At 45.0% G+C, this 19,597-nt stretch overlaps 1 protein-coding gene and 1 long non-coding RNA gene across 5 annotated transcripts in view; one reads left to right on the top strand and one right to left on the bottom strand.

Annotated features, from left to right (window-relative positions):
• BICDL1 (BICD family like cargo adaptor 1) overlaps positions 1–19,597 on the top strand; it is a 67,965-nt gene that overhangs the window by 44,213 nt on the left and 4,155 nt on the right. For 2 of the 3 annotated variants that reach the window (XM_043529378.1, XM_037878657.2), the window contains 5 exons: positions 441–620; positions 1,379–1,597; positions 3,018–3,161; positions 8,477–8,607; positions 11,019–11,139. In XM_043529378.1, coding sequence (XP_043385313.1) covers positions 441–620; positions 1,379–1,597; positions 3,018–3,161; positions 8,477–8,607; positions 11,019–11,139 — 795 coding nt within the window. Of the gene's footprint in view, positions 1–440; positions 621–1,378; positions 1,598–3,017; positions 3,162–8,476; positions 8,608–11,018; positions 11,140–12,261; positions 12,371–19,597 lie in introns of all 3 variants that reach the window. The other variant, XR_006285995.1, reaches the window with a different exon arrangement.
• On the bottom strand, positions 473–12,278 carry LOC122463037. Of its 2 annotated transcripts, none has more exons than XR_006285998.1 (3): positions 11,929–12,278; positions 10,760–11,295; positions 473–599 (listed from the first exon to the last, which is right to left on the bottom strand). It is a non-coding gene; the product is annotated as an uncharacterized LOC122463037 (long non-coding RNA). The 2 variants fall into 2 exon arrangements; XR_006285999.1 differs by having other exon boundaries at positions 10,760–10,948; positions 11,188–12,278.

The raw sequence follows: 19,597 nt of genomic DNA on the forward strand, positions 1-19,597 counted from the left end.
ATGGGTGTGTGAATCTTGGTTAATTGGGGTTTGAATGACCAGGGTTTAACTATATCTCTTTGAAACACAAATGGTTGCGTGATTTTTTTTTTAATTCAGTTGTTGCTATGTTGTCTAATTACCTAGTTTTTCCTTAACTCCTTCTGGAATTCTTCATAATACATCTTAGCCTTAACTAACCTGGTGATTTTGAGTCTTCAGCATATTTTAGTTCCCAGCCCATGTCTAGTTCTAGCTGAGAGTAAAGTTTTGGTAATAATGTCTTAGACTGTTAAACTTTAGACAAGCCAGCAAAGACCGTTCCTCCCATATGCGTCTTTTCCTCCCACAAAAGCCCGTCTTTTCAGGGCTCCCACCAAGGTCCTTCATGAGCTGAGAGATTCATCTAGTCCTCAGTCATATTCACTAGTTTTGTTTTTTCCTTTGATTTCCTTTGGAAGCTGCATCAAAGTCAGCTGGAGCTCCAGGAGGTGCGACTGTCCTGTCGGCAGCTCCAGGGAAAGGTAGAAGAGCTTAGCGAGGAGAGAAGTCTCCAAAGTTTCAACACAACCAGCACATCCCTGCTATCTGAGATTGAGCAGAGCATGGAGGCAGAAGAGCTGGAACAAGAGAGAGAACAGGTATGATCATCCTTGCACACTGGGGAAGCATATGAACCTTTGTAAATGTGCACAATATGAACACACGTGTAAACATGTTCACGGCTAGTAGCTGGAAAGCATGGCAGACTAGTGCAAACGGCAATCACACACCACATTCCGCAAAGCTGCTATTGATATCAGTTAAGAAACCCACAGTCACAGCCTATTGCAAACCACACTGTAATCATCCAACACTTTTTTTTCATCTGATATAGCAGTGCATTAATACACGTGCATATGCTTGTGTGAACTTACCTAGGGGTACAGAACCACACCAGTTAGGAGAGAGCGAAAGGGCTGCACTATTAACACATATTGTAAAGTACATTTAAAATCCATGTGTGCATGCACACAGATGAAAAGAGCAAGGGCTGCACAAGACCTGGCTGTTCAAGGAGACAGTGTGATCCAGTGGACATGGCACTGGGCTGTAAGTCAGGAAATCTGGGTTCTGTCTCAATCTCTTATGCTGACTCACCATGTATCATTAGGCAAACCAAGTAACCTCTCTGTGTCAGTTTCCCTATATATGCAATGCAGGTAATGATACTTTGAGACCTCTAGATGAAAAGCACAAGATAAATACTTGTTGTTTTTCATTAATATTACGTCTAGGATAGGGTGCATCGAAGGACTTTTCTAGCTAATGGGGCATGGTCACATCCTGGAGGTCTACAAACAATAGAATCTCATGGGTCTCTAAAGCCATGGACTAATATAATGCTGTCTTGTTCCAGCTGAGACTGCAGCTCTGGGAGGCCTATTGCCAAGTCAGGTATCTCTGCTCTCATCTCAGAGGAAATGACAGCGCAGACTCTGCAGTCTCCACAGACTCCTCCATGGATGAGTCTTCAGAAACCTCATCAGCCAAAGATGTCCCCGCTGGCAGCCTACGTGCCGGTCTCAATGAGCTGAAGAGGCTCATACAAAGTGTTCTGGATGGCACAGACTCCCCGGTAGGTATTTGGAAACAGAGAAGGATTTTTGGTGTCAGTGTTGGTGCTAGGCAAGGAAGAGTCTGGGTTATTTTAGATCCTTAATTCTGTGGGCTTTCAGAATTCTTTTGTGGCCTTGAAGATGGGACATCAGGGTACACAACCCATTTCCAGCAATCTCACATATCACAAGTAGGCCAGTATTTAGACATGCCAACCCAAGGGATTTAAGCTTATGACTTCAAAAGGTATCAAGGTTCTGTTCAGATACTCATCCAAATCTCTCTAGTCTAGAAATCATTCTGGAAAACTCATGAGATCAGGGTTTCTTGCAAGAGTTCTAGTTAGTGTTAGTTTCAGCCAGCTTGAAAATATTGCAAAGTTTCTCATGGTATTTTGGTTCTTTCACCTTCATTTCTGATTAAAGTCTCCCAACCCTGTTTTAAACTGCAATGATATAAAGAGATCAGTGAGTGAAAATCAAGGTAAGAGTTATCATGAGAATTGGGGTCCCTATAGAGTATAGACACAAACACTCCTGTGATAAGCCATCAGAGGTGGCCCCTATGCATGGAAGAGGGAATGTTCTACAGCAGAATAGCACCTACTGTTTGCCTTGGAGTACTGAGGATGGAAGCAGAACTCAGAAACTTAACGTAATAGGTGATTGAATGGAATCATGCTGGAGGAGACCTGCAGATCCTCTCTTTGGAGGACTGGGAAAACCTCCATGACAGAGTAAAATAGTGGGGAAATGTGTAGCCTTTCAGAAAGACTCAAAAATCACATCTTGGTCCTCCATTTTCTTCATCCTCGAGACTTGTGCGTTCCCCGCAAGGAAATAGCCAACCTGAAGGCAGCTCCATTCTGGAGTGGCACATCCAGAAATAAGCCAGCAGGCTATGTGTACTTGCAAACCTCAGACATGAATGGGAACCCTGACCCAACCAGTTTCAATGCCTGTAGGAGCTGTGATTGAATCATAAAAGGTTGAGCAAGAATACAAGATTGTATTTGTTCAAGGGAGAATGGAGATAACATATAAAGGCCTAAACATAGAAACCTGGTTAGGAATAAGTGTATGAAGAGGGAAATATCGGAGCTGGGTTGTACTCAGAGATAAGGGCAGAAGATTACAAAGTGGGGAGCGTGTCTGTATATCTTTGTGCTAAGGTAAGTCACCTGTGTGTGTTCTTTCTACCCAGGCTTAGGGGCTGTGTGTGTGTTCATCGTAGTTGATGTGTTTGTGACTGCTTGTATTGTGAGCCCTCTGGACACTGTATAAATATATGTGAACATGTACTGTAACATCAGAGCTCTTGCAGAGTGACGTTCCCACTTCTTTTTACTCTCTTAGAGCTGTCTCCAAATCAGTACAAAACTAATGCAAACTGTAACTTATAAATGAAAGCTCAGCAAGATGTTTCTCTCTTTTTGCCAGAGTTCTCGGAGAAGTGATGATGATGCCTTAGAAGAACAGATCAGGCAAACAAGTGAGGACTCAAGAGCCCTGAGGGAGTTAATGGAGGGAGAAAGAGGGAAGCTGAGGCAGAGCCTGGAGGAGCTGCAGAGACTTCACAGCCAGGTGAGCAATCCATGCAGATTCCCTGGACCTTCTGAAATGCATGTTGCTTTGTAAGACAGGATTGTGGCACATTCCCACAGGGCGCTCTGCTTATGTGGAAGAGGTCATCTAGTCATATCCTGAGAAGACCTGTTGGCAACACCTTTCAGAGCCCTGTATGAGTCAATCTTTGCTAACCCAATGTTCTTCAAGTATGTCTCAGTGTGGATCCCTCTGTAGGTGTGCACATGCGAGATTGGAACTGGAGTGGCAGGAGCCATGTATGCACCCTGTGCTGCCTCATCCAAGAGCATAAAGGTGGGATGGCTGCAACCCTGTCTTGGTTCCCTCTTACTGGCTGTGGCAGCAAGACAGAACCCTGCAAGTATCCAACCCACTAAGTTGCAGCTCAATCTAAACACTTCTTCAAAGCCTTCCCGAACTGAGGAAAAGGAAGAGATCTCTCTCCCCAGCAGCATCCCCGGCCAGACCACTGATGCCTGAATACTGGGAAGGGCTAGATCCAGGGCTGAGCCATGTCCGTGCCTCATCTCACCACTAAATGGTCTCCATCCTTCGCTGCTAGATGCAGTGGTATCCAACGGCACTGGCACCAGCAAAGGATGACTTTAAAACATTCCAGGAGTTCCTTGTGAGGACTGCCGAGACTTTGGAGATCAAGACACTTGTCCCATAGTCACCCCATTGAGTTCCACTCTTTGCTCTCTGCCTCGCTCTTCAGGGATCCTTCTCATGAGAGCCAACTACTAACAGAAGTGGCCTCTTTCCTTTGTGGCTCCGAGATGAAGCAGGATCTCAAGGCAAGGGGCTTCTACTCCCAGTATTTCCTCATTCTGAAAAAGAAAGGGGGTCTTGGTCTATCCTAGATCTGAGGAAACTCAACAAATACATATGTTGTCTTTGGTTCAGCATACTTCCATCATTCTGTCATTCTATGATTAAGACCGGTTCATGGCTCTCAACTTGTAGGATGCGTACTTCTTGTGGGTCAGATGTATGACTTTGTGGAAGTACCTAAGATTCACAGTGGGGCCCAACCATTACAAATGCAAGTTTCTGCCCTTTGGACTCTCCACAACACCAGGAATATTAGCCAAATGCCTAGCAGTGGTGGAAGAGCATTTAAGGAGATAGGGAATCCATGTCCACCTGTACCTGGACGACCGGCTGAAGCACGTTCCAACATGAGATTTCTAAGTCTTGGAATACCTCCTTTCCCTGTTCTCTTAAATGGGGCTCCTTGTGAACTGTGAGACATTGTTTCTCATGCCACTGCAGATGAGTTCAGAGGAGCTTTAATTGACTCCAGATTGGCAAGAGCCTACCTCAGACAGTGCATACGTGTCTGAGACTTTTAGACTACATGTCAGTGTCCATGTATGTGCCACTTGCCAGACTTCACCTATGACCCTTACAGTTGTGGCTGACATCTGTATACTTCCTGTCCAGACATCACAGGAAGCTGTTCAGTGCCTCGGGTCATGCAAGTGTTCTACTGGTGGCTAGACTTAGTGAACATAAGAAAAGGGGTGCTGTTTTCTGTCCTTTCCCTCATGATAATGCTTATCACGGACGCATTAAGGACAGGCTGGGGCACCTACCTGAACCACTGGCAGATGCAAGGCACGTGGTCTCGGCATGACTTGATCACCTGAATAATATCCAAGATCATGCAGGGCTAGGATTCAACTCTCCCAGCGTTCACTTTGCTGCAATATCTGCTTGTCGCACTCCAGTACACTCACAGCTGGTCTTCGCATGCCCTATAGTATCAAAATTCCTCAAAGGCCTCCCTTGCAGGGCTTGCCTTCCAGTCAAAGACGCAACTCCCATCTGGGACCTCAATGCCATCCTTCTAAAGCTTGTGGATGCCCCCTTTGAATCACTATCAGAATGCTCTGTACACCACCTTAACATCAAGCCTGTCTTCTTTCTTGTGGCCATTATCTCACCACAGAGAGTTAATGAACTCCGAGCCCTTATGGCCAGACTGCCTTACACACCCTTCCATAGGGACACGGTGGTGCTGATACTATATCCCAAGTTCATCCCTACAGTGGTCTCAGAAGTCCACCTAAACCAATGGATTGCTTGACTAGCCTTCTTCCCAAAGCCCCCTTCAGCGCCAGGAGAAAGGAAGCGCCTACTTAGACCTCTCTAGTGCTTTGTTCTATTACCTCACCAGAAGCAAGGCTTTCAGGCCATATCCAGCACATCAAAAGACTAAGCTATCTCATCACACAGGATCCACCTGCTAGCAAATGGCTGGCAAGCATCTCCCTCCAGACATCAAAGCACACTTCTGCAGAGTACAGCCGGCATCTTCCACCTGCATCAAGAACATGGTGATCTCCAAAATCTATAAGGCTACACAGAGCAACCCACTGACTTCATACACTTGATAAGGCTGCCTAGTCGGATGCCAAATTCAGGGAGTGGTACTTCAATCACTGTTTGACCGATACAGCTGAGACCCCTCACTCCCACCATTCAGGGAAGGTACTAGTGGCCAGTCACCTACAGTGGGATCCATGCTGACAACCTTGAAGAAGAAAGACTCAGCATTCCCTAGTAACTGTGGTTCTTCAGGATGCTGTTGTTGTCAGTGCAAGTCCCACAACCCATCCTCTGTCACCACTTTTCTGATTTCTCAGCAACACAGGAACTGAGTAGGGTCACAGCCACCCCACTCTTTACGCCCCGATATTGGAGCATGAGGCAGCACAGAGTGAATATGCTGCCCAGTGAACACTGCTATTCCAAAATAAACCCACTCTCTCACTGATCAGGCCCATGCACATCTAGAGTGGGTCCGCGCTGACTGCTCAAAGCACCAGTTTCCATAGGGTAAGTAACCACGTGGGAGAAAATCAGAAAATCTTGTTTAATGCTAAAGAAAATTGCTGGGCAGGTGAATGACTGCTCCATTCTACTCCCACCAAGTGGTGTGTTTTCTCCTGTACACCCCTCTGTACATCCACAGCTACTGATATACATGTCCAGAGGTGTGTTAGAAGGCACTGTCCCTGTAATGATAACAGGCATATTTACAGGGCTTGCCATGCAGTGCAATCTGTGAACAAAGGAACTGGTCAATTCCTATAGACTGTCCCATGCTGAAAGACTGTTCCAACCTCTGCTTGGAAGCTCATCTGCTTTAGATGGATGAAATAGTGTGGGCTCCCCAGCCACCTGCTCTGAACTGTGTTCCTCTCCTAGGGGGGAAAAAACACTAATACAATGTCTTACAGCTCATTTAGAACCTCTGACCACTGCCACTTGGAGGAAGGTACTGTATTGGGACTGTATAGCCCGCCCCTTCCTGGGAATAAGCATGGTGGCTTTCCCAATCAGGGCCAGTTGAACAAACACAAATGAGGAGCTTTCCCACTGTATGAATGGTTAATACACAGACATATCTTTGAAGGGTTCCCTAGTGCTTGTGTGGCAATCTCACAGGGAACAGCTCTTTCGTTCTTAGGAATATGCTAACACGGAGAAGATTCAAGTTAAAGCCAGAGCCTTTCCTAGGGATGAAAGAGGTGCTCCCAGCAATACTTCAGACAAAGTATTGGGTAGCTTCTTACAGTTAATTCCATTACAACCCATTACCTCATCTGTCAAAGCTGGGAGGTAATTGTCACATTCTGCTCAGCATTGGTGAGGCCTCAGCTGGAGTACTGTGTCCAGTTCTGAGTGCCACACTTTAAGATAGATGTGGATAAAATGGAGGGAAGTCCACAGGAGAGCAACAAAAATGATAGGTAGGACAAGAAGTAATCAGCTTAATCTGCAGCCAGGGAGATTTAGGTTAGATATTAGGAAAAAAATCTAACTATAAGGGTAGTTAAGCTCAGGAATAGTCTTCCATGGGAGGTTGTGAAATCCCCACCACTGGAAGATTTTAAGAACAGGTCAAACAAACAACTCTCAGGGATGGTCTAAAGTTTACTTGGTTCTGCCTCAGCACACGGGGTGGACGAGATGACCCCTTGAGATCCCTTCCAGCCCTACATTTCTGTGGTTCTGTATTCTTTACTGGGACATGGAGAGTCCAACACTGTGTAGGACTTCAGCCTAGTGAACATATCTCACCCCCTCCTTCAGCCTCCCAGAAAGACTTGCCAGCCAGTACTGTATTTTCACCTGTCATCACAACTCCATCTTCAAAAGCAGTTTCTCTGTGTACATTCATCTCCCACAATCTGTCCATGCCCAGAAGCAGATCCATGGCAGATCCAGTGACAGTGGAAAAGTAAGTATCGATGTGGTGGATAACTTCTTAGCTGTCTTCCCACCACCAGTGAGGTTTAGAGAAGGGTAGTTTGTTGCATCTCAGAAAGATTTCCAAGGTGTTAGTGCAGTATTTTGGTAATGGAACTCCTGCATACAGCAGACCAAGAAACTAAATGCCTATGGAAGATTGCAGAGCTGCGATAGAGCGAGTCCCTCGTGATTTCATACACTATTAATTCACTTTGGACTGGACTAAAGGGTAAATAGATTCTCAGATTATTAAATATTTTACATGTATTTTAAAGTCTAATTAAAATTCTGATGAGTGCCAGTAACTCCTTCCTTAGAGCTGAGTGGCCTTTTTCGCATCATCACTCTTGTATAGGTTTGTTTTTAACTGCTCACTGCTTCTAAAGAAAAGACAGTCAGGAAAAAAAATTTTTATTATTTTTTTAATCTTATTGCGGAGGGGTGGGGAACACTTGAAAATATATGAACCCAAGTAATGTCAAGGAAAGGTCAGAGACTAGAGTGCCGGCTGAAAGGACGTTGGATCAATAGAGGAGTCCCTTGGTGAGGAAGTAACATTTCGACAGTGAACCTTCAATGGCTGTAATGCAGCTGAGATAGCGGGATCACAACCTATCTTCTTTACGGTGGATCATAGGGGCTGCAGTGGAGCATTTAAAAAGGCCTCTAACATTATCCATGGTGACCATTAAATGTAATGGAGTGGAGTCATTGCCATCTGATGGCGTTTGGTGGCCCACGTCAAGTGAGTTGGCAAAGCATAGGCCTTTCAGGTAGGAGCCACCACTTCAGTTATCACCATTGTTGGAAGCCTCTGTAAAGGCAAAGGTTTGATGGGCCCGGAGACTGGAAACTCTCACCCTTACAAGGTGGTTCATTCAGATCAGAGCTGAGGCACATGTCTAGTGGAGGCCAGTTACTGCTCATGCTAACTGCTGTGTGATGAGAGGACTTCTCTCTTCAAGGATGCCAGTTGGGCGCCTTCCAGCCATACTAATTATTACCCTGAGAGGAGAAATGTTTGACAGTGCTCTTCCTGTTCCTGACAGGTGACGCTGCTGAGTGTGGAGATGACTGCGCTGAAAGAGGAAAGGGACAGGCTCCGAGGGTCAGCTGAAGATAAGGAGACAAATGAACAGCTTCTGAAGGCCATCAGGGATCGAGATGAGGCCATTGCCAAGTAACTAGAATTCTATCGAAGAACAGAGAAGGGTTTGGGTTGTGGTCTCAGAATTTACCCACCAGTTTGTTCAAAGGAGACACTTTGGGGGCAGCTTTGTTGCCAGGCTGCTGCAAGTAAAGTGGTAGATCTTCCCACTTCTGAGTGCTGAGGAGTCCTGCTAAGTGCCTGTGACAGGGGTTCTGATCCCGGGAAGTTCCTGGAACCAGCAGTTCTGCTCTCATTTAAAAGAAAATCCATAAATTCTGTTTTTATCAAGTTTGGGGGACAGACCTTTTCATCAAGCCAAGAGATGGCTATTGCCCCATTTGGGAAGGGAATACAAATATTGGAACTGGTCCCTTCCTCCTCCTCCTCCTATTCTCTTTTGCTCTTCCAACCTCCCTTCCAATTCCTCTGTGTAACTCTGCTACTGCACCTTCTCTAACCTGTTCCATAGCTCTTCCAGCCCTCCTCTTCCATTTTGCTCTGGTGCCTCTGTGAACCTCTGTTACTGCAATCCTCTGGTCCTTTAATTATGCTTCTCCTCTATCCTGTTCCTCTGCCCTTAGCCTCTGTGCTCCACCTCCTCTCTGCTCTCCCTTTCTCTTGCTTTACTTTCTCTGTGCAACCCTGTTACTGCATCCTGCTGACCTTCCCCTCCCATGACTTCGATCCAGTCTTTTATGCCACGTTTTTTCATTTTTTTTACCTCCCCAGTCTGCCCCTTCCCTCCCCATCTTTGCTGGCTCAGTTTTAGGCAGCCTGAGGGAGGAACATGAAGTTCAGAACACCAGGCTCTGGAGGAAGGGAAAGAAGGGCAAAAGCACTTGTATTCTGCTTATTCTAGATTAGAGGAGACTCTCTAACCTCCGGTGAAATGAGACAAGACGGAACACAATGCAGCCCACTTCCTTACAGCAATGCCTAATCCTTGCTGGGTTGGCAAGAGGAGAAAAGCACACAAAAACATGCATGTATATGAGGAGGGAGGGGAGATAAGCAAGCATACAGAATGGCTCATTTTGTTTTTTAAATTATACGATCTGTCAAGTGTTTTTTACAGTGTCCCAAAGGATACCAAATCCCTTCAGAATGCCATTGTAACAGCTCCATCTGTTGGCAGAAGTAGGGAATATCCCTGCTGCTGATTGGTGCAAAAGGCTTGCTTTGACATTTAATAGCAGTATGGGTTGCCAGTTCTGCTGTCTCTATGGCAACTATGCCACTTGGGGGATGCATAAATTCTACTGTTAATATCTAGCAGTGATGGGCTGTTTTACAATAGAAGCATATTTTTCTGAAACACTCAGACCTGGGGCCTTTCACTGGAGATCTGCCGATTTTTTGCTGTTCAGGTGACCCTCGTAGTTCACATGGGACAAGCCATTAATATTTATGGTGTGTGGAACTGGGTGTGAGAGATTACTGGAGAGAGGGTGTACAGTGACTGTGGCTGATTGCAGACAAGGGAAGGGTGGGATGGTGCTTTAGGTGAGAGTGTTTGTGCTTGCACATACAGATATAAAAAACAGCAAAAGGCACATCCCAAGCACCGGGGTAGCATCCCCTGCCAAACTTCAAAACCCTGCTCCAAAGGCTGGAGGTATTAGACCATCTCAGTGGAGCAGTTGGAAGATTATTATTAACATGGACAAAGTGTATTTCCCTCTTATCTCAGGCCATTTTTGCTGAAACTTTCTAAAACAATTCAGCCTCAGGCAGACACCCAGCATGGAAAATTTCAGACTGAACAGTTAATTTGGCAAAGTTATAAGCAACTGAGAACCGTGTTTTAATGGGAGGTGTTGAGCATCGTTAAGCATAGGTGGTGCTACCAACTCTGCCTATAACATAAGAACTAATTCCCAGACCACTCTTCTGCAGAAAAGCAGGGGAAAGTTGTTATTCCAGGGTAGCGGATGAATCAGATGTGGTTGATACAAATATCAGAACAAGCTTGCATCTAAAATTAGCAGCCAGGATATTCCCTCCCAGTTTATATTATTTCTTGGGCATATGAGGCACAGGAAATGGTTGAATAAAGACTTACAAGTATAAACTGTTTGGGTCTTAACACTGGACGCCTACACAACAATTTATCAGAGTATGTCCCACTTTCCATTCCCCCTCTACAGAGAAGTATTCTCCATATGATAAGGGCTCTGCTCACCTGGTGGCTTACTGAACTGGTCCCTTCTACAGGATCCATCTCCTTTTCATTGTCCCAGTAGAAGCTGGAGCTAGTCACTCACTGAATATTCAGAGTCCTTGGGCGGATCTGATGCCAGGTTCCATATCCTGATTTTGTTGAATGTGCTGAATGGAAATCAGTGAACACTGGTGAGGTGGTTCTGAAGACCTGCAGGAACTGATTTAGATAAAATTGAATTGTGCTCTGAGATTGTCCATGTCTCTCTTTTTTCCCCCAGGAAGAATGCAGTGGAAATGGAACTAGCCAAGTGCAAGATTGACATGATGTCTCTGAACAGTCAGCTCCTGGATGCTATTCAACAGAAACTGAACCTCTCGCAGCAGCTTGAGGCATGGCAGGTAGGTGATGCCCAACATCAGTACGAAGCATTGGTGGGAAGCACTTACAGATCACTGGCTCAAGGTGAGGGGGTATACTGGTTGAGGAAGTGAAAGTTCCACAGGCTGACTCATTCTTGTCTGTAAGCTCATGTCACACTTAAAGCTGGAATATATCTGGAATACAAAAGTTGTTGTTTCTCAAGTAATAAAACACTAATGTGAAGGGCACAAGTCCCTGAGAGCCCCAGGGTTAAAGCAGGGGAGTGATCTCTGGACTTGGACCCTTGCAGACAGTGGCTGTTACAGTATACTATAAAGAAACAACTATTTAATATGGGGATAGAACAACTAAAGGAACCAACTCTAATTTCACAGCTGCCCCTAACCCTGGTGACAGGTACACCTCTTTTTCAAAACTCAGCTCCTTCTTTCTAACAGCTGTGACCTGGCTCGGTCTCTGGGTTGTGGATATGGAAAAGTTTTGCTGTACAGGGACAAAGGTTCCTTACTCTAGATTTCCTATGTCCATAGGTCAGAGACATTGACCATCTCAGATCAGATTACTATCTGAACAACATGCTGACTGAAGACACTCACGTGTAGCAGGACTAAATCTTCTAAAAACTTCAGTCAGTCTTCTGTGCCTCCTTTTCAGATAGGGAACAGAGGCAAGGAAGCCATTACTGATCATTTGGGATCTACCATTTCAGGACACAGATGTAAATGCTTTCTTTTCCATCAGAAAATCTAGCGAGATGGGAAGGTGAAAACTCAGTCCCACTCCAAATTATAGGTAAAATGGCTAACCTGGGTTCTTCCAGTTTGGGAGCCACTAGGACCAAAGTCACACAAAGCCAGAGATCGCTTGAGAGAAATAAGAGACAGTAGTTATTAATTTGGACAAATGATATGGAGGGAGGGATGTGTGAAAAAAGATACAAACAAATGGAAGGAGAGACAAGGACCAAGGCAGAGAGACAGAGATTGCTCAATCCCTGATTTGCTGTAGCTTGTTACAGAACGCGTAAAATGATGACTGCACTGATTATCCAACCTGACCAATAGAAACCTCTCCCATGCAACCTTTCTCCTATTGTAACTCCATTGTGTTTTCGTTTCTCTTTTTTCTCCTGCTTACAGTTTGCTTCCTCAGGGCTTTTTACTATCTGGCTCCTTTGGTTTCTGATCTAGTGGCCTTTCTCAGTTCCCGTACCAACAGCTTTAGTCGTACACCCCTCCTGCCTTTGAGGTGAGCTCCCACGCTCCATCCCACCCACCTCATTCACTCTCCCATCACATCCAAGTCCAGTGTTGTTTCATTCTCTGCTGTGAGGAAAGTGTGCCTCACAGACTACACTAGCCTTTGTTCCATTCACTACTTTCATTACACGTGGCGTCCTCCATGATCATTTCCACACAGCGAAAGGTGCCCATTGGAATTCACTGTCTGTCTCCTATAGCTGTTTCCTTTTAACACCTGTTTTCCTCTCCAAAGCTAGGGTATGATTCTGTATCCACTGAAGGTAGTGGCAGGTTTCAGAGTAGCAGCCGTGTTAGTCTGTATCCGCAAAAAGAAAAGGAGGACTTGTGGCACCTTAGAGACTAACAAATGTATTTGAGCATCAGCTTTCATGCATCCAATGAAGTGAGCTGTAGCTCACGAAAGCTGATGCTCAAATAAATTTGTTAGTCTCTAAGGTGCCACAAGTCCTCCTTTTCTTTTTGAAATTAGTGGGAGTCTTGTCATTGGCTTGAACAGGTCTATAAGGGTAAAATTCTACCATCACTTACACCTGCACAACTCACTGACTTAAGTGAGGTTGCACAGGTAAACTGATGGCAAATGTCTCTTGGCATGTGCACAAATCTTATTAAACCGGTGAGATGAGCTGTTCCTTTCTGAGGAATGAATGGTAAGGTCAGGTCTATTTTAGGGAAGCTAACAGAGTCTGTCTGGGAAATAGTATTTTCTGAAGAGTATGTTGTCATTTGTGTCCAATCCGGAAGTCCTTCTGCTTTGAAACCTTCACTGGGTTTGATGTGTGTTGGGACAACTGGCTGTGAACAAGAAAACATAGCAGGTAATTACTATTTTAAATCATCAGAATTATTGTAACTCCTGGTGTAATTCCATTGACTTCAGGAGTTACATCAGGCATGAATTTGGCCTATAAAACTGAGTTAATTTTGTTGAATAATAATGAACGAGAACAAACAGCCTTTGAAAAGTTTTGTATAACCAAAACATTGCTTCATGGTAAGGGTTTTAAAGTTAAAGCAAAACCTTTTTACATCGTAGGACCAACTTTGCTCTCAGTTATGCCAGAGTAAACCCAGAACTGGTCCATAGAGACTTACAGTAGTGTAACTGAGCACAATTTGGCCCTTTAGCATGTAAAACCTTTTGCCAAGAAAAGCCATTGCAGGCACTGCACTCTCTCTCTTCTGATCAGAACATAGAAACTAGCTTTCCATGCCACGACAACACTTACACATCTGACATTGAAGCAGTCATTCGGGAAGCCAATCCAATGTTAGTGACAGCTGGGCAAGGACTCAAACTTTAAAACCATAACATTGCCTACTCAGGCTATGTCTACACTACAAAGCTTATGCTGGCATAGCAATGTTGACATAGCCCCTTAGTATAGACACAACCTACACCAACAGGCGTTTTTCTGCCAGTGTAAGAACATTACCTCTCCAAACAACATTATGTGTGCTCACAGAAGTACTCTTCTGTTGGCATAGCTGTGGCTACACTGGGAGTTTAGTCAGCATTCATGCCCCTGACTGACACAGCTCTGCCAATGTAAGTTTTAAATGTAGACCAAGCCTGAGAATGAGGGAAACTGCTTTTCTCTCCCTCTAGGCTGAGAACACACATCACACTCATCCAATTGCATGCACAAAATTTAGAAGATACATTAAAAAAATCCCACACTTAATTAGTTTAAAAAAAAATCCTATTCCATGGATGTTACCAGGGAATTGCCTTGATGGGATGCACAGTAGCTAACTTACCTCTGTTTTTAGTAGTGGAGGATGCTGGATTGATAGCTCTTGTAACTGAAACCTTCTGGCTATTCACAGAGCGGGTAGCACAGGCTTGGATAGAGCAAACTCCTGGACATTGCCTGGCCAATGCACCCCAGTCCTGCCCTGGAGGGATCCTCTCTAGAGTTGAAGGGAGTTCAGTCTCCATGATCCATTCAGTCCTTGTCATCTCTAAAATGGCCAAGGTGATGGTTGGTTTAGAGCTGGAGTATCTACCCAGTAAGGCCTGGACTGAGACTTATTTTACACAGACCACCAAACGGGCTCTAGATGATAACAGCTACTGACCTGGGAGACAAAAAATTACTGCTTTTCACCGAGAACTGAGAAACCCCCTAGGTACAGACCCAAACTCACAAAGACTAAGGGCTTGTCTACACTGGCACTTTACAGCGCTGCAACTTTCTCACTCTGGGGTGTGAAAAAACACCACTCTGAGCGCAGCAAGTTTCCGCATTGTAAAGCGCCAGGGTAGACAGTGCCACAGCACTGGGAGCTACGTCCCTCGTGGAGGCGGTTTTTTTTATAGCACTGGGAGAGCTCTCTCCCAGCGCTGTGCTGTGACTACACAGCCACGTTAAAGCTGAAGACATGCCCTATGTCAAGTGAACTTGAACTCCCCACACTAGGGGATAGAAGTCTTTCAAAAGCTACATGGAAAAACTGGACTATTCAAGGTGTCCCTGCCTCTGGTAAGGACCATGAGCCCATTCTCCCATTGTGCAGTCATTTAAATTTGTGCAAAGTGAGTATTAAGCTCCACCCCCCACTGTGAGTGGCGATTTCTGATTGGGTAGTGTTTTGTACCCAGTCTGCATGCATGTGACTACAAAAGGTGGAAGGCAGTGGGATTTGGGCCTGGTATGCCCATACTAGACATTCTTGCTGCTAATAGCTAAAAATTCGTTCAGTGTCATTCACACGCCTAGAAGAGTAATTGAAATAAAAATTGGGGTTGTTTTCTTTAATTTGTAGTCTTATCTTTTGACTGACAGTACAACAGATCCCAAAGGCTGCAGATAAGGCTATATGGACATCCCTTGTTACTACTGGAACTTGGATTGATGTTTCAACCACTCTTAGTTACCACGTGTAGTGCTTTGCTAAATTGTAGTTTTATAAACAGGCATTTGCTGTTTTATATTTCATAGCATATAATGTCAAACAGCAGAAATATAGTGGGACCAATCCTGCTCCCATTGACTTTAGTGGGAACAGAATGTGGCCCACTACAGAAGGTTAGATCAGAAATGGAACTCCACATGTAAAAAATATATATATTACTATATTGCAGTAAGTTTTTGCCAAGCCTCCTGATTTACTGAACCAGAAAAGAAGATTAGAGGTAGATTTTTTTAAAAAAAGAGTCATTCATGTCTGATAACCATCTAATATAAATGAAGTTTAAGTATTTTGGGGGTGGTGTTGGATTTTTTTCCCAAGACCCCAAGTATTTTTAGAAAATTAAATTAACGCTCCCACTACTCTAGCTGTGTTTAATTCATAATTGTATCTTGATGCTGGTGAGGTGTCCAAAGTACTATAGTTTTGCTCTCTTAGTCTCTATTTTAACCAACGGCCCTTGACAAAAATAGCCCTGTATCGTAGCTTCCTAGAGCTGGGGAGAGCTTATTTACAGTATGTACATTTATACAGATACATACATGCAACCAAGATAAACCATTCTCATCTCAGCTTGGGTATGGAAACGGCAGATCTTAGTAGAATTAAACATTCCAGTTGGTCTTTTATTCATACATCGCTGCACAGGAGAACCCAGGATCTGCCACTGAACACATATCATGGGAAAATATCAGACTGGTGAGAATAAGTGCCATTTCTTACACTATGGGTCACTAGAAATTTTCACTGAATTTTACCTGTGCCTACCATTATCTGAATAAGGAGCAGCAGTGGTGCCCCCAAAAGCAAACGGGGAAAAATTTAGATGATGAAAGGGGTTTTTGTGTTGCTTATTCAAATAGAGATGCAACAGCTTCCCTTTAACTTTCACTATTAAATAAGACATGCCTGGCAGTTGGAAACCTGCATGAAACCCCAGTAGAGTAGGAGAAGCCCACAACACCTGAGCTGAAAGAAACCTGGGGCCTGATTCTCTGGTGCCTGCCACCATGTGAAGTCTTTTACTCCCTTGCAAGCTGGCTCTGAAATGTTACCACTGGCAGGAGGGAGAGCAGAATTCTGCTATAGTAGCATGTTACAGCCACTTTGCGCAGGTGTAAGTGACTCCACCAGGTGAAAGGCAGCAATGAATCAGCCTCTTGCGCTCTAAGACAACCAAATGCAGCTGTCCAGCAATGCTGTGGTGAACAACTGTCACGACTGCACTAGGCAAACGCCATTAATGCTGTGTATATGAGAGCTAGTCAGTGGAATAGATTGTTTGGATCATAGCGTGTCTAACTAGGTTTGATGGTTAGCGTTGATAAATGCTTGTGCTTTCCCCGAGGCTTGTCTCTAGCAGTGGGCTGATATTGTCCTGGCGCAGTGTTCTATTCCATAGACATCCGCCCAAAACCGTACGTGTTCTTTGTAACAATGTACTCTAAAAATGGAGGCTCCACCTCAGCTAATCAGAATACACAAGCACTGTCAAATTAGCCCTTTATACTTTGGTTTACTGAATGAAACTGATACATCACTGCTCCCTTCACCCAGTTTCTCCACTCCCTCCATCCCTGTGTATCCCTTGCTGCAAACTACTAGGAGCCACAGATTAATGCCAGCTCAGACATGGCCTCTCTGTGTGAGCCAGGGCAAGTCACTGAACTGCTAACCTCTGACCTTCCTCTCGTTGTCTAGTCAGCTCCCTCAAGACGTAATGTCTCCTGGGACAGGCTTTTAAAGGGCTCTCTATCCAGCCTCCCTATTTTTATCCTTTGCTCTGCATTATATATAATGGTCTGCCACAGTTAAATGAGGACACAGATCTGCCAGTGAGATGGCTAAGTGCCTTCCTCATCTGCATGGGGGAAGATGCCCTTTGAAATGCTGGGTGTATAAGCCCAAAGGATGTTAAGCTGCTGGAGTGAATAATGAAGTTCAGCTTGACCCCTTCCCCCTTCACTTTCTTCCATCCCTGCCCCCTTTTTTTCAGACCTGATTTAAAAAACTATGAACTCTTCCATCTGTCCTTGCTTCAGGCCACCTAACAGCCCTGTCACTCTTCGGGCTGGGCTTTGGGCAAGTACATCACAAGGGATGTCATTCCATCCACCTCCAGATATCAGGTGAATAGGCCACAAGGGGCGATTCTCCCCCTTCTCCCACACACCAGGATCAAGCATTACTGATGACCAGGTGTGTTGTTATATGTGTTTGTTGGAAGTTGACCATCTGCCTCTAAACCATCAGATACGTAGGGCAGAGGCAACCTAGTGGACAAACTGGAACTGCAGCGTGTTCCAGTACGACAATCCTAGGTTAATTTAAATTTCTAAAATGGGCCTGAAAACAGAGTTAGGAAGGGGTGGAGGGGGAAATATTTTGGGGTCAGAAGGAATCTAAAATGCACATTGCTATATTACGTGTACTAGAATGGTTAGAAAGGCAGGCATTTTCCCTCCTGAAAACAAGCTAATCTCTTCAGGATAAATTATTCAATTTCCCCACTCCTGGTGACTAACCAGATCACCTTGTAAAGTGAGACATCACCTCCTATTACCCTGTAAATAATGGGCTTATTTTAAGACACTGTAAAAGTGAACGGTGCCATAAGTGTCTGCAGGCTGTTTACATGATTCCCAGGAGCCCAGAGCCTTCACTGCATCACTGACGGCGTTCCACATCTCTGGAGCCCTGAACTGCCTGAACATCCCAAATCAGAGCTGGCCCTTGAACGTGCTGTGATGGTGGGTGATGGAGCATGTGCCATCTGTGTCCACTGGCATTTGATGGTCGTCCATAGCAACCAAGCTCCATTAGAGTGTTATGCTGCATAGAATGTGTGTGGGTTGGAAATTGTCATCTTCTGGACTCACGCAACCCTGAGTCTGATTAGTGCCGAATCTTTGTTCAACTATGTAGCCATCTGGCTAGAAAGTCATTCTGCATAATCAGACCCCACCACTCAGTGGGTTTCCTCTAAACAGTAGGTTTTGACAGCCGTGAGGAGTTCATCAGCCGCCACAGCCAGGTGGCTATTTCCTCATTCCGGGATTAGCCCAGCAGAGCCTGAATTCAGGTGTCGCAAAAATAGGACTTTTAGCGTGAGGGTGCCTAATGCTGCCTGTTGCTGGCAGAGACTGTCAGACAGCCGGCTGGAGTGAGAGAGCAGCTATCAGAACGCAGAGGCCTCGACCTTGGCAATGCCTGGCCACAGCAGGCTGCACAGAAGACAGATGTGAAAGCTCAACCCTGACTGTCCTGGCTTTTCAGAATGTCATTCCCATGAGTGATGGGTAGCTGTTTGTGTTTTGTTTTGAATTGAGAACAGACTAACAAATACCTTCTGAAGGATGTGGGGCTGAGTCAGCTGAGGTGCAGTAGGAGACAGGTACGAACAGAATACTTGCTCTGAGAATGGCAGATTACATCACCACGCAGCCTCCATTTCCCCATCCGTGAACTGGGGATTCTGACTGTACCTGCTTCCAGCGAGGTGTCTATGTGAGGAACTGGTGTTTGCACAGCTCTTTGAACATCGGAAGTGCTGTGTATTTGTATTGCTGTGTTTAACTAGTCAGAGCCTCAAGTTCTATTGACCCCCATGGACATTGCAAGGGTGAGCAACCTCCTTGAGAGGCAAGGAGCCTCGTCAATTTGGGCTGATTTGACATACTTGAAATTTCACACAAGATGGTAATTCTGATCCTGTTTTCTTGCGAAACATGTACAAGATGGTCTCCTGCTTGCGTACGACATTAGGGCCAAATGGAGCAGAACTGGGTTTGGGGTTATTAAACTTCGATTTCCCTGTTGTCAAGTCATGTCTTGCTGGATGATGTTAGAGTTGGCTGTTGACTAGAATCCTTTTGCAAATGGCAATCCTGTTGGTTACAATGCTGTGAAAGTTACTTAGGGGAAGGAAGGTTTCTTATACTTTAAAAGTGTTGGATGACCCAGTGGCGAATTATAACCTCCTGCTGATCAGGCAACTGCCGATGGTCTGTGCCATGTTGTTTGAAAACTGATCGGAAACAAAGTCACCATAATACTCCTCAGTAAATTGTACTAATGCCACATAACTCATCCGTAGCACACCCCATGACAGTAGTTTCTCTTTGATTATCAAAAGAAGCCTTACCTCCTTAGTTCCCTCTTGAAGAGGTTCTCATGTATGTGGTCACCCTCACCTTCTCTCTGTCACCTGGCCTGCCTACTCTTCAGTACAGAGCTACTCTAGGTTCAGTACTACAGTCCTGTCCCTTCCTGGACTCTGCTTCAGTCACATGCCTCA

The sequence above is a fragment of the Chelonia mydas genome, chromosome 15 (genome assembly GCF_015237465.2).
Source record: "Chelonia mydas isolate rCheMyd1 chromosome 15, rCheMyd1.pri.v2, whole genome shotgun sequence".
Taxonomy (NCBI): Eukaryota; Metazoa; Chordata; order Testudines; family Cheloniidae; genus Chelonia; species Chelonia mydas.